Below are 15,683 nucleotides of genomic sequence, written 5' to 3' on the forward strand. Positions count from 1 at the left end.
CAGTTTATGGATTTTTCCTGCACAGGCAATAAGTAAACCACAGGTGTTATTCCTGCAACATCTATAACTTTAGATACTCAGTGTATTTTTGGTTAGCTATACCCTAATTTAAGCAATCCAGGCCCCTTTTCACCCATTTAGTAACACAAATATTCAGGTATTTACAAAAAAAAAAAAATCCTCAAAATAGTACAGAGTCATTTCAAACAACCTCTTCAAATCACAGGATGGAATAACAAATGCATTGAAAATTAACTGCCCTTGCTCTGAAAGAAGAAAATTGTCAGTGGACAAACTGTGGTGCAACCAGCCATCCTGAAAACAAGTCTGCTTATACAGATCTAAAATAAAAGCAGAAATAGTACACTACAACATCCATAAATGTAATGCACTTTAGGCTGTTAATTATTAATAAATACTACATTGCACCATTGCAGGTGCCCATAGTAAACTGTCAATTATTTGCTACTTAGTATGGGATCCCTTATGAGACACCCATTATCCAGAAAGCTCCAAATTATAGGAAGACCATCTACCATGGAGTCCATTTTAAGCAAATAATTCTAATTTTTAAAAATGATTTATATTTTCTCAGTAACAGAACAATACCACATACTTGATGGTAGGTAAAGCTGCATAAAGCCATATTGGTGGCAAAACTACAATATTGGGTTTATTTAATGTTAAAGGGGTGGTTTAACCAGTTAAAAGTTAAAGGACATGTAAACCCAACACACAAAAATGTAATCAGTGAACAGCCTCTTTGAAATCTTTTAATACCTTCCACACTGGTTGCCAAGAGGTTAACAGGCTGCAGCATTCACTTGGATTTCTTCTTCTCCTGTAACCCACTTGGCCCCCTCCCTCAGGAATTTGCTATATCTGTTGGCTCCTGGGCATCAGATTACTAAACACACCCCCTAGTCTAGCAACCAATGAAGACATGGCATTGCTGGTTCCTACAGAAACTCTGCTCCTAACTTCCTCTCCTGAGCTAAGCTTAAGCATTACAGTGCTCAAAGTAGAACTTTTATCAAAGACAGTTCTGCCTGTGTGAGCCTTGACCCTTGATGAATTTTTGTTGAATACTGGTCTGTGTGTGTGTGTATGCTCTTTGCAGATTTAAATGTAACTGATGATGTGTCAGAGGAAAAATGGCTGCTGGGTGAAAGCTGCCATTTGTTTTATGAAAATGTGATGGTTCTGGCAAACAAAGAAGATGCAGTGAGAGAGATGCAGTACAAATGATGCCATTTGGGTGGGGGAGACATGCCCAACGTATATACATTGTATGAAAATGTAGTCTTTACATGTCCTTTAGCCTTTATTATGTTACAGAATGGCCAGTTCTTAGAAACTTCAATTAGTCTTCGTTCTCTATTGTTTTTGAAGTACAGGTATGGGATCGGTTATCTGGAAACCTGTAAATCAGAAAGTTCTCAATTATAGGAAAGCCATTTCCCATAGACTCAATTTTAATGAAATAGTTGTAAAAATGATTTCCTTTCTCTGTAATATTAAAACAGTACCTTGTACGTGATCCCAACTAAGAGATCTGTTATTTAATGTTTAAATGATTTTTAGTAGACTAAGAGGCTGATTTATCTAAGTCTGAATTTCGGACTTTGAAAAGTATGTTTAGGAAAAAATCAAGTCAAATACGAAAATTTCGGATTACATCGTGGTTGTACAAAAATATTGTGCGATCTGAAAGTTCCGAAATTTTCATATCTGAACTATTATAAAAGGCGCAAAAAACTTTGACTTTGAACCTTCAGTGCATGTTTTTGGAAGCCTCCCATAGGACTCAATGGCACTCTGCAGCTCCAACCTGGCCCAAGGAAAGTCACGATAATGAAGAATGAATGAATCCGAAACTTTCATACTCGTTGCGACAAATACAATTTTGTTGCACAAATTGTCACAAAGTACGAAAAAGTTGTGGAATAAACGAAACTACACACAGTTCTAAAAGTCTAAAAAAAATTTCATTCCATTTGGACTAATTCGTACTTTGATAAATGTGCCCCTTAATGTATAGAGATCTGACTTATCGCAAGACCCCTTATCCGAAAAACCTCAGGTCCTAAGAATTCTGGATAACTGGTCCAATACCTGCATTTGCTTTCAAACTTTTTAGTACTTATCTTTCTATTTACACCCACTCCTATTTATAGGATTTGTATTAGAGCAAATTGTTTCAGAATAGTACTCTTCAACATACTACGTGGGAGATTTATCAATCCACGCACGGTCCAATCCTTCGTTCGATCGGCCCGATCGAACGAACGATTGGACCGTTCGTGTTTTCTGCGACTTTTTCGTACCTTGTGTATTTTCGCAGATTTTTTCGTTATTTAACGCGACTTTTTCATACTGTGCGTAAAAAAAATCGTATTGTCACAACGAGTACGAAAGTCCCCTCTAAAATATATATATTTTTAGCAGACTTAAGGTGATCCAAATTACAGTAAGACCCCCTGTAAGTAGCCTACTGAATTTTGATTGCATTTGGCAAAAGTACTTGTTTTTAGCACATATGTTGTCAAATCAACCCTACAATGATTCAAACTGTTCAAACTAAACAACCACACGGAGTTCTCAGAAAAGGCAGCAAGAAGTTTAAAAAGCTAAGAAAAATCTTATCCACTAAAAAAAGATTCAGTACAGCCTTATTTACAAGTTTATTTGTTAAATTAAGTGCATTACTATTTTATTTTAATACATATTTCTTAAACTATGGGAGCACGGTTCTGTTGTTTTTCCCTTTACAATCAAGCCATCTTGTAAGGGAGTAACGAAAATGTTTCAGCACTGGAGGCTAACACAAGGCCGGAGCTGTAAACTATCAGTACCTCCGCAGCTATGGGGAACAAAGTAAAATGGAAATCATTATCTGTTAATATTTCCATTAGACAAGAAACAAAATAATTGCTTAGTGTTTAAGCTGTGAGGGTTTTTAAAGGTATGGTTTGATTGTTGGGTTGTAGAGACAGCCTTTTTAATGGTACTATACATGTTACAGAGTAAGAGTATTAATAGAGCACCAAGCACCATGATCAAAACATCACTTGGACCCCTCTGCTGCACTTGCTGAATATGCCAAACCATATATTATAACCCACGATTGTAAGAAAACAGCAATAGCCACATAAACAGAAATTCCAAGAATACAAAGGCAACCTTTACTGTTTACTATATTTTACCTTTAGCAGTCAAACGATTTGACTATGTTCTGACAGCAGTTGTAATACGATAAACGAGTTTGTCTTGGTTACAAAAACCATCTGTATAGGCAATCATGGTACCACGCTAAACTGATAATTGTACCTCCTTGTATCATGGTAAAATATACATTATTTATGGCAGAAATAAATATTTTGTGTGATGTAGATCTCACACTTAACAACAAAAAATAGCATATGTTTTGCCTAGTTTAAATCAGAAAAAAAATCTATAATTTTTTTTTGTTACATCTTTAGCTATATTGGGCAAAGTGAAGATAAACTGAAGCTACTCCATATTTTGTCCTTGAGTTAATTATACTACCAGTGCACAAATAATTCTAATGCATAATAGGGAATGGAGGGGGTTGTATACTGGTAATCTTATATTGGTAATCACAAGGACCAAACATGGGGTAGCTTCAGTCTTCCTTTTAAAGGAGAAGGAAAGGTAAAAACTAAGTAAGCTTTATCAGAAAGGTCTATGTAAATACAGCCATAAGCAATCACAGAAACGCTGCACTGAGTTCTCTGAAAAGATTTGTTGTGTCTGTAATTCCTGTGCCACAGACATGCAGCTCATCCCCCCACTTAGGAATGTGGATCTGAGCCAATCAGCAGGAAGCTGACTCATAGTCTAACTAACTGAGCATGTTCAGTTTGGTCTGCATGTCTGTGCAGGAGTGAGGCATTATGGGAACTTTCTTTACACAGCTCAGAGTTTTTTCTTCCTGTTTGGCTTCAGATCTTCTGAACAGGTGAAAAATGGGGAGACTTAAGGGCACTATTGAGACAACTGAAGGTATGCTTCCCCTTTAAGCTCACAAAAACCTAAATTTTTACTTACTAAAATAGGCAAAACAATTCTCTGTTCACTGAACAAGTGGGTATACTGCAACTTTAATAAAAAAAACTGCTTTTCACTGTTTCCAGCTCATAACAATTCCAGCTCATTCTAACACAAACTAGTAGTAGTGACAGAAGGGCACTGCTCAAGAACCCCAAAGCGAGGATTGCTGAATGGTGCTTGCTATTCACTTCCCGCATCTGCCATAGGAAAAGCTGTTCCTGTTCTTTTCAGTAGGAAGCAGTTACAGGTGAAGGATGACTGCCAAAGTTGTTGATTCTAAAATTAACCATTAACTACCATCTCTCAAAAACAAGACAGTAACATCCTTGTTAAGGTTCCTCCCATGAAAGTATGACAAAACAGCCTAATGTAAAAATTTTAATCAGGTCACAAAAAAAATTCGCCAACTGCAAATAAGTTTTATATTTAATTCCCTAAATCAGTAAATTTCTTCCAGTATTATATAGCTTCTTAGGCCAGCTAAATACATTACTGCTCTTAGGAATAGTTTACTATTTCCCAGACCTAAAAGTTTACTTTGTAACATTAAACAGGGCTTCCATATTGAACATGGACACCATTGGATAATTTACGGACACGCACTGTTTCTTGTTATTCAAAGATTATAACATTATGTATCTTTATGTTTAATCAGTTTTCACAAACAGAAATAATTCTATAGTCAATATTTTGGAGGATAGATCAGGTCTGGGGGTGCATATTATATTAAGAGTAATAACTGTCCAAGCCCCCACCCCCCACAAAAAGTAAACCCTTATCAAATAATTTAAAACTTCCCATAAAATGCATATCAAATGCTATGAGAGGAACAAATTACAGATGAGGTCAGGCAAATATGTTCCTTTTGGGGAATGCATCTTTCCAGTCCACACAATCCCCTCAACAACACCGATGATGTCCAGGCCTTGACTCTTCAATAATCCCTGGGAAACAATAAATTCCCATTCCCTTTTGTCTCTAGGTAAGGTGATCATGGTTCCCAGTTTTCATGTAGGTTGAGAGACTGCAGAGCATCTGTATAAGTTGTCACTTGATGAACAGAACATAAAAGGCCATAGCAATGCAGGAAATAGAGACAGCCAAGTGCAGACGAGAACCAATGACTGCAGCTAAAAAAAAAAAAAAAAAAAAAAAGCAATAAGACAGGTTCCCTCAACTTTAGCATCAAGTCGTACAAACTCTATTCATCTTACCCTTCTTGTTTTGTAAGATAATTTTTACTAAAAAAACATGAATTTTTAGTCTGGAAAAATACATAATTGAGCAGTTATAACAATATGGATTAATTGCACTTTATAAATAAGTGAGTTATTCAGCAAATACACAAAGATTTAATTGAGAACCATTAACAATTTTTAATTTATACATGTCTGAATATATGTATTCACTTTAATGGCAGTGTAAAACTACCTCACTATAAACTCAATCAGCCAATAGAGCATATCATGAAATATACAGGCATGGGATCCGTTACCTGGAAACCCGTTATCCAGAAAGATCCAAATTACGGAAAGCCCGTCTCCCACAGACTCCATTTTAATTAAATAATTCAGATTTTTAAAATTGATTGTCTTTTTCTCTGTAATAATAAAACACAACCTTGCATTTGATCCCAACTAAGATATAATTAATTCTTATTGGATGCAAAAAATCCTATTGGGTTTAATCAATGTTTTATCAATTTTTTAGTAGACTTGATATATGAAGATCCAAATTACGGAAAGACCCCTTATCAGGAATACCCTTGGTCCCAAGCATTCTGGATAAAGGGTCCTATACCTGTATATGGTTTATAATTTTTATTATTATTATTAATTCCACTATGAAAATGAAACCACTTTCACTTTGCAACTTTCTCTTCACTGTTCCAAATCCTCCTACTTCTCAAATCGCTGTCTGATGAGAAGCCGATAAGTTGTCTACAAGCACTGTGAGCAAGTGACCAAAAGAATAGCTGAAATGTGATTTCTCCCAAGTAGGAGATGTACAGTCCAAAGAAGGTGTAAACAGCAAATGTTTTCTTTGTTCAAAGAATGTTTCTGTTGGGTGCCGGAAGCTGGAGTGTTATGGAAACAATAGACATCTCACTTATTGGAGCGTACCTTCCAAGGCTGTCCTTTGGATATGTTTTTGATTGTGATGAATGTATATTAGAATGACCTCTTTAAACAGGAAAGCTACCAGACTGTGGAATGAACTCCCAGAGAGGCTGGGGTACTGTATGCCACTGCCAGGAACAGAGGGAGAAACTTATTGAGATTGAGGGTAAAGTCAGGAGGCTGAGTAATCCCCCTAAAAATTATCAGTGGAGTAAGCACAAGGATGACCCCAAATGTGTATTGTTTGCTTTTGCTGGTAGCCCACAACAGGCCCAATGTTGCACCAAGTAAGTAGGTGGTACAGTTTCAACTGTCTGTTGTGGATACTGCAAATGTACAGTGCAGGGCAGAGGTGTATTTAAGTTTAAATACAAGTTGCTAGGATGCACTGATTGCATTTAAATATATTCACTGCTGCCCTTCTACATGAATTTTCTAGAGGTGACCCAAGAGTTTTCACACAATCTGGTAACCCTAAAAAAAAAAATTATTACCAGGATATTTGACATGAATAAGTAGTGTATCCTAAAGTAGTGTATCCAAGTTCTGAGTTTATATTTACAATGTAATCACTGATAAGTTAGCTACCGAGTAGAGTTGTGATGAGGATGGTTTAAAGCTGGGATCCCCAACCTTTTATACTCGTGAGCCACATTCAAATGGAAGAAGTGTTGGGGAGCAACACAAGCATGGAAAATGTTCCTGGGGGTGCAAATAAGAGCTATAAATAATATTTGGTAGCCCCTATGTGGACTGGTAGCCTATAGAAGGCTCTGTTTGGCAGTAAACTGGGTTTTATGTAACCAAAACATGCCCCCAAGCCAGAAATTAAAAAATGGGCTCCTACTTTGAGGCCCCTGGGAGCAACATCCAAGGGGTTGGAGAGCAACATGTTGCTCACAAACCACTGGTTGGGGATCACTGGTTTATCTGGTTTAAAGTAAGCACTGGAGTTTTGTAATAGTAGTAATATGGGGGTGTTTATGAATAAAATATAGTACAGGTATGGGACCCATTATTCGGAATGCTTGGGACCTGGGGTTTTCTGGATAAGGGGTCTTTCCGTAATTCAGATCTCCTACCTTAAGTCTGCTAATAAAATTATTTAAACAGTAATTTAACCCAATAGGATTGTTTTGACTCCAATAAGGATTAATTATATCTTAGTTAGGATCAAATACATGGTACTGTTTTATTATTACAGAGAAAAAGGAAACCATTTTTATCATACCATCTTATCTGTTCCATTAGAGAGTTAAGGTGGCCATACACGCACCGATAATATCGTACGAAACCTCGTTTCCTACGATATTCGGTGTGTGTATGGTATGTCGGCGAGTCGACCGATATCGCAGGAAGCTGCTGATATCGGCCGACTCGCCGATCGGACCAGTTTGAAAATTTTGATCAGGCACCATAGAAGGCGCCTGACCAAAATCTCCCTTCAGCGCTGAATCGGCAGAAGGAGGTAGAAATCCTATTGTTTCTACCTCCTTACCTGCCGATTCAGCCCTGAATGGTGTGTGGCGGATCTGACGATGTTTTGTGCGACCAATGGTCGCACGAAACATCGTCAGATCGCCACGTGTATGGCCAGCTTAAGGCTGCAGTTCACTCAGGGCGCTTCCACTTCAAAAAAATTAGTCAAACCAAATGAATCCAAACATATAAAAAAGCGAAAAAAAGGTGCGCTCCCCTCATGTGTTTTGTCATCACCAGGTTTTCCTTAGGGGCAAAAAAAATATTGCCGAATTTTGTCCCTGAGGAAGTCCTGGTGATGACAAAACGCATTGGGCTGATAAGCAAGCTGGTGATTTTTTATCTTGTCAGTGCAATTTTACTTATTTAATAAATATGTTAATATACAGTGGTGTGAAAAACTATTTGCCCCCTTCCTGATTTCTTATTCTTTTGCATGTTTGTCACACAAAATGTTTCTGATCATCAAACACATTTAACTATTAGTCAAAGATAACACAAGTAAACACAAAATGCAGTTTTTAAATGAGGGTTTTTATTATTTAGGGAGAAAAAAATCCAAACCTACATGGCCCTGTGTGAAAAAGTAATTGCCCCCTGAACCTAATAACTGGTTGGGCCACCCTTAGCAGCAATAACTGCAATCAAGCGTTTGCGATAACTTGCAACGAGTCTTTTACAGCGCTCTGGAGGAATTTTGGCCCACTCATCTTTGCAGAATTGTTGTAATTCAGCTTTATTTGAGGATTTTCTAGCATGAACTGCCTTTTTAAGGTCATGCCACAACATCTCAATAGGATTCAGGTCAGGACTTTGACTAGGCCACTCCAAAGTCTTCATTTTGTTTTTCTTCAGCCATTCAGAGGTGGATTTGCTGGTGTGTTTTGGGTCATTGTCCTGCTGCAGCACCCAAGATCGCTTCAGCTTGAGTTGACGAACAGATGGCCGGACATTCTCCTTCAGGATTTTTTGGTAGACAGTAGAATTCATGGTTCCATCTATCACAGCAAGCCTTCCAGGTCCTGAAGCAGCAAAACAACCCCAGACCATCACACTACCACCACCATATTTTACTGTTGGTATGATGTTCTTTTTCTGAAATGCTGTGTTACTTTTACACCAGATGTAACGGGACACGCACCTTCCAAAAAGTTCAACTTTTGTCTCGTCGGTCCACAAGGTATTTTCCCAAAAGTCTTGGCAATCATTGAGATGTTTTTTAGCAAAATTGAGACGAGCCATAATGTTCTTTTTGCTTAAAAGTGGTTTGCGCCTTGGAAATCTGCCATGCAGGCCGTTTTTGCCCAGTCTCTTTCTTATGGTGGAGTCGTGAACACTGACCTTAATTGAGGCAAGTGAGGCCTGCAGTTCTTTAGATGTTGTCCTGGGGTCTTTTGTGGCCTCTCGGATGAGTTGTCTCTGCGCTCTTGGGGTAATTTTGGTCGGCCGGCCACTCCTGGGAAGGTTCACCACTGTTCCATGTTTTTGCCATTTGTGGATAATGGCTCTCACTGTGGTTCGCTGGAGTCCCAAAGCTTTAGAAATGGCTTTATAACCTTTACCAGACTGATAGATCTCAATTACTTTTGTTCTCATTTGTTCCTGAATTTCTTTGGATCTTGGCATGATGTCTAGCTTTTGAGGTGCTTTTGGTCTACTTCTCTGTGTCAGGTAGCTCCTATTTAAGTGATTTCTTGATTGAAACAGGTGTGGCAGTAATCAGGCCTGGGGGTGACTACAGAAATTGATATTGAAATTGATAAACTACAGTTAAGTTATTTTTTAACAAGGGGGGCAATCACTTTTTCACACAGGGCCATGTAGATTTGGAGTTCTTTTTTCTCCCTTAATAACGTGAACCTTCATTTAAAAACTGCATTTTGTGTTCAATTATGTTATCTTTGACTAATAGTTAATGGTTTTTGATGAGCAGAAACATTTAAGTGTGACAAACATGCAAAAGAATAAGAAATCAGGAAATAGTTTTTCACACCACTGTATATTACATTAGTGGAGCGCAACTTTCTTTGTTTTTTATATACTGGAGTTTTGTGCAATGCAAGCACTTCCTCAGGCATTCATCTTTAGTTACAAAACACATACACATTTTGTTAGAGTTTCATATTTCTTCTATACTTATAAGTGAAGAACATACACATTAGACTCAGTTTTACCAACAGCTAGTTAACCTACCCAAATGTTATTATAACCCAGAACACATGGACAGAACCTCTGAAAACAATGAAAAAAAACACATGCATATTTAACCTTAGACCCCAGTGCTGCAAGCAGTGATCCCCATCCAGTGGCTCACAAGCAATACATTGCTCCCAGTCCCAAAGCAGTTGCTAATTTTTGAACTCCTGGCTTACTGGCAAGTTTTGGAGATTTAAAGACCAAAGGGCTCGATTGCAATCTAAGACTTGGTGTGCATAGTGCAAAAACAGCCCACAACTGGGCATTCTTTTGCACTTTCCAGGCTATGTTCTGCATAATGTAAATTGCTGCTGGCCTTTGTGCTTGTTTCTGAATGCAAACACCTGCAGCTCCCCTGACCAATATATGGCTGGCTGCATAAGTCAGGGGGGAGCAAACAGGCACCCCCTACTTAGAGCCCTACCTTAAGGTGCCCATACACTATAAGATCCGCTCGCTTGGGGCCAAACGATCGGATTACATTTGTGGTTATGGGGCAGTCGCTTCGGGGACCGCATCAACGAGCCGATGCGGTCCCCGATCTGACCGGATTTTCTAACCTGGCCGATCGAGATCTGGCCAATTTCAGGCCAGATATCGGTCGGCCAGGCCGCTCTGTTCTGCCCATACACGGGCCGATTAGCTGCCGAATCGGTCCAAGGGACCGATATCGGCAGCTATAGTCGGCCCGTGTATGGGGACCTTTACTCAAGGTATGGAGCAACATGAGGTGCAGCCTGCATCAGGCATTGCAGAGCTACTCAGTGGGTCAAGGGTTTCCAATTTGAAAACCGGAATTTCAGTTCTTAAATTTACCAGGAGTGGCTTTTTGCTGCCCCCTAGTAACCTGAGGGGTGCTACTGTCTGAGGCTAGATTCTCACCTTGCCTCATGGTAGCAGCTTGGCTTGGTTCCACAAGCTGACTTTGCCTTATGCAGCGAGAGTTACATTATTGATCTGGTGCACAGTGCAGCAATCCCTGGAGTGCGAGTCCTCTGTAAGTGAACACTAAAAGGCATGCTCTTGCACCCCCAGGGTACATAAATAACCCCTCAACTGTACTGCCAAACAGTTTCCTACAGCCAAAAATCCACATGGGGATACCATGTTACAATTGCAAGCCTCAGACACTTTTTTCATGCTTTTGTGGGTCCCCAACACTATTTGCATTGAATGTGGCTATGAATACAGTCAAAGTCAGAAGTTTCAATATATGTTTACAGAAAAAATGCCTTATTGTCAATATTTAGGAGGTCCTTAAATTTACATGCTGTGGGCCAAGTATCTGCTAGTTAGGCAATTGGTGCTAGCTACTGTGATCATAAGTGCCCGCCAGCTCTACAGGGCAGGAACTTCCATGCTCTTGTCTCTTTGATTCGCAACTGTACCTTGTATTTATTTGTATTTATTATCATACTTTATATTTATCTATTTTAATAACCCCCTGTTGTATTAATTTATTGTTCTAATGTACAGCGCTGCGTACATAAGTAGAGCTTTATAAATAAAGATATACATACCAGCCTTATTTATACCTGTTCTACTTATTCAACTGCACTTTCCACTTACTAAATCAATCTCCTGAAATACCCCACTAAGAAGCACACCATTATACATAGGCCAACACTATCAATTAAATTAGATGCCTCCCAGATATCTGATATTCTGCCATACAGATTCTCACCTTTATAGAAGACTCCCCATACTCCCTTCTTCTCTGATAGCAGCCAACTGCGCAGACGTGGCACCTTCCTGAAGTAAGCGCATGTACACACAAACAGAAGTGCAAATACTAGGAGACCATCCAGCGAATACACTATTGGAGGAAATAAACAGATATTAGATAAATATTTACATAGGCACTATGATCTACAGATAAATACAAAGATGCCGACAGTCTAAGTGACCTATTGCCGAATATATGTATCGCACACAGTGGTACATGTTACCCTCTTACCGTTAGTCATTGCGAATAATTTCTACCCCCCTCCTGTCACGGTTACTCTCACTGCCACCAGTATCCGCGCTTCTCTTCCTGGTCCACCTCAGCAGAGGGAAAGTAGACGGCTACGGTCTCAATCACGTGACCACGCTTTGCAGGAAGAGGCGGGTCTAACTTCAGTTGGGACGCGGAGGGGCTCAGCCTGAGAGATTGTGTAATGCGGAATGGAGACTGGTTGTTTAGCAACACTATTCGTAACGGGGCTACACAACATAGAGCAGAGGCACCATGGGGTTCTACGTTAACGGGATGCTAATTGTTATTCCTACTATTGATTACGGCTCTACATCTGAATTAGCGAATGAGAAAATAATTAGATAATGTACTGATCAAGTCAAATAATGCCAAGGCCCTCCATTGATTTGCTAAAATTGTGGTACTTTTCATACAATTCCAGCACAACTTTACAAGAAAAAAAAATTGAACCATTGCGAGAGATGCTATTTACAGCGGTAACTATAGTGGAAGGAAACTCAATGGGTCATAGGGGGGCCAGGATCTCATGGTCTTCTTCTACTATAGGCACTGAAAGAAAATGCAGACGTGTATACACTCGTTTCTGCCCACGGGTGGGGGTGGTAGGTTCGCGCTGAGGCCCTTCCAAAGATTTTCTGCAGGTTGCCCAGTGGTGTTTTGTTATTCAACTGGCTCTTTAAATATATATATATATATGTATATCTGGAAAAAATATTCCGCACTCGCAGGACTTGATACAAAACAGATATTTTATTGTACAGGTGACTAACGTTTCGGCTGTCTAAGCAGCTTTTTTCAAAGTGCATACTGGCAAACAAATTCCCCCTAATAAACCCAACAGTGGCACCAAATACAGTGTGATGTTATACAATGGGAGTGTATTATGGTAAATAAGCCAACATCAGAAACAAACAAATAAAAATAAAGTAATATTAGGCAAAAAAGAGAAGTGAAAGTGTAGGAAAGTACCTATTGCAAAAGGGAAACACCAGGGGGCACATTTACAAAAGCACGAACACTCCGAGCGTATTTACGCCGATTTTTTCGGGCGTCCGCACAACTTTTTGGTCCGCCCTGCTACTTTTTCGGACGTTTGCACGAAAAATCGGAAAGGTTTTACTGCTGTTTACAATTGTTCGGCACAAAAATTTCGTGACTTTCGGATCGCCAATACGGTATTATCGTGACTAATACAATTTTTTTGTAAGCATTTTTGTGATATTTGCGATCTTCCGAAATTTTCGTTTCCAATGCGATTTTTTCCCATTCGTGATTCGGATACGTGGATTAGTAAATGTGCCCCCAAGTGTATGGGATAGTGAAAGTGAAAAAATGAATGAAAAAGCGCTGGTGGTACCCTTGTAACGCTGAACTGCAACTCGCACCGTCTATACCAGGGGTTGGGAACCTTTTTGGCTGAGAGAGCCATAAACACCACATATTTTAAAATGTAATTCCGTGAGAGCCATACAATATGTTTGGCCACGGATGCTGCGGGGCAACGTAGGATGGGTACCAAGGATGCCTGATGTGATGCAGAGGAGGGCGTTGCTTGGCGGATAGAAGACGTCTTCTACCCGCCGAGCACAGGGGCAAGGTAGGGTGGGTGCCAAGGATGCCGGATGTGATGCGGAGGAGGGCGTGGCCTGCGCTCGGCGGATAGAAGACGTATTCTAAGGCTTAGAACACGTCTTTTAACCGCCAAGCACAGGCCACGCCCCCCCGTTATTTTTTTTATTAAAGATTTGGCAGCGAGCCAGATGGAGCCATCAAAAGAACCACACCACATTTAGTGAGTTCAGGGATCTAGGCTCTAAGATTAGGCAAAGGTCCTCCAATGTAATTTTTTCGGAAATTTTGCCGGTGCCACGTGCAAGTTTAGGGAGGCAGCGGGAGCTTAGGGAGCTAAATGCGTGGCTAAAGTCTTGGTGTAGGAAGGAAGGGTTTGGGTTCCTAGAGCACTGGGCTGACTTTTCCTTGGGGTACAATCTATACAGCCCTGACGGATTGCACCTCAATGGAAGGGGGTCTGCTGTGCTAGGGGAGAGAATGGTTAAGAGGTTGGAGGAGTGTTTAAACTAGACAAGGGGGGGGGTGGATGAGCTAGAGTTCTATGGGAAAATTAGTGTAGACGGGGTAGGGGGACTAGCAAAGGGTTGTGGGGGAGGAGTGAGGGGGGCATATAGTTTATCAGATAAGGAGCTTCCGTTGCAAGGAAAACAGACTCATATTTGCCTTCTCCTCTAAACATCAGAGGGAGAAGTAATAATCTCCGCTGCATGCTGGCTAATGCGCGTAGCTTGTCGGGTAAATTAGGGGAGCTGCAGGCTATTGCATGTATTGAAAATTATGATTTAATAGGTATCACTGAGACCTGGTGGGATGATAAATGCGACTGGGCTGTGAATTTAAATGGTTACACACTTTTTAGGAGGGACAGAGAGATTAAAAAGGGTGGAGGGGTTTGTCTTTACGTAAAGTCAGATTTAAAGCCATGTAATAAAGACATTACCAATGAAAATGTCGAATCTCTTTGGGTAGAAATTTCAGTAGGGCTGAAGGTCACAAAGAAAATGATCATTGGTGTATGCTATAAACCACCCCGTATAGATGAGGGGGATGAGGCCCAGCTATTGTTGCAAATGGAGGAGGCTCAAAACTGGGTCAAGTTGTTATTATGGGGGACTTTAATTATCCGGACATTGACTGGAGTAATGGGGTGGCTAAGTCAGAAAAAGCTAGTAGGTTTGTAAATATGCTAAATGACAACTTTTTATTTCAGGCGGTTCAAGAACCCACTAGGAATGACTCTATTTTGGACCTGGTGATTTCTAATAATAATGAACTCATCTCTAACATTTGTGTGGGTGAGCATTTGGGGAACAGTGATCACAACATGGTCTCCTTTGAGATAATGCTGCAAAGACAGCGCTATAAGGGAGTAACTAAAACGCTCAATTTTAGACGTGCAGACTTTGCCAGTATAAGGGCATCTCTGCAATGTGTCAACTGGGAAAGGCTTTTCGTGGGGTTAGACACAGAAGGAAAATGGAACATCTTTAAAACATTGCTTTGTAGGTATACACAACAGTATATCCCACTTGTAAGCAAGGAGAGGCATCGCAAAGCAAAACCTTTATGGCTGAATAAAAGTGTTATTGTAGAGGTTGGTAAGAAAAAACGTGCTTTTAGGGCATTCAAGTTAGCTGGGACAGCAGAAACTTTCATCAGGTACAAGGAAGCAAATAAAGCATGCAAAAAAGCTATCAAGCAAGCTAAAATAGAAATGGAAAGGGATATTGCAGCTAGGAGTAAAAAGAATCCTAAATTATTTTTTAATTATGTGAATAGTAAAAAAATGAAGCAAGAAGGGGTGGGAACTTTATTATCACGGGGGGGTAAGTTGGTTGATGAGAATGGGGAAAAAGCTGAAATTTTGAACTCTTATTTTTCATCTGTCTATACATCTGAGGAGCCAGATAATGAAGGCTTCCCTTGTAATATGCCCAGTTCTAGTAATTTAGCTACTGACGCATGGGTCACTCAGGAGGAAATTCAAAAGAGACTTGAACATGTAAAGGTAAACAAAGGTCCAGGGCCGGATGGGATTCATCCCAGGGTATTAAATGAGCTGAGCGCTGTGATTGCCAAGCCTCTTCACTTAATTTTTCAGGATTCATTGAGGTCTGGCATGGTGCCGAGAGACTGGCGGATTGCTAATGTGGTGCCGTTATTTAAAAAGGGATCCCGTTCTCAGCCTGAAAACTATAGGCCTGTTAGTCTGACATCAGTAGTAGGAAAACTTTTGGAAGGGGTAATAAGGGATAGGGTACTTG

The 15,683-nt window shown here is 40.0% G+C and overlaps 1 protein-coding gene across 1 annotated transcript; it reads right to left on the reverse strand.

Annotated features, from left to right (window-relative positions):
• Positions 1 to 4,438: 4,438 nt before the first annotated feature.
• tmem167b (transmembrane protein 167B) lies at positions 4,439 to 11,877 on the reverse strand. Its single transcript, NM_001016348.2, is given in 3 exon segments — positions 4,439 to 5,204; positions 11,554 to 11,685; positions 11,827 to 11,877. Coding segments are annotated over 3 exon segments (225 nt in total). The 5' UTR covers positions 11,837 to 11,877; the 3' UTR covers positions 4,439 to 5,121.
• Between the last annotated feature and the right edge of the window lie 3,806 nt (positions 11,878 to 15,683).

This window comes from Xenopus tropicalis, chromosome 2 (assembly GCF_000004195.4).
Source record: "Xenopus tropicalis strain Nigerian chromosome 2, UCB_Xtro_10.0, whole genome shotgun sequence".
In the NCBI taxonomy this organism is placed as follows: domain Eukaryota; kingdom Metazoa; phylum Chordata; class Amphibia; order Anura; family Pipidae; genus Xenopus; species Xenopus tropicalis.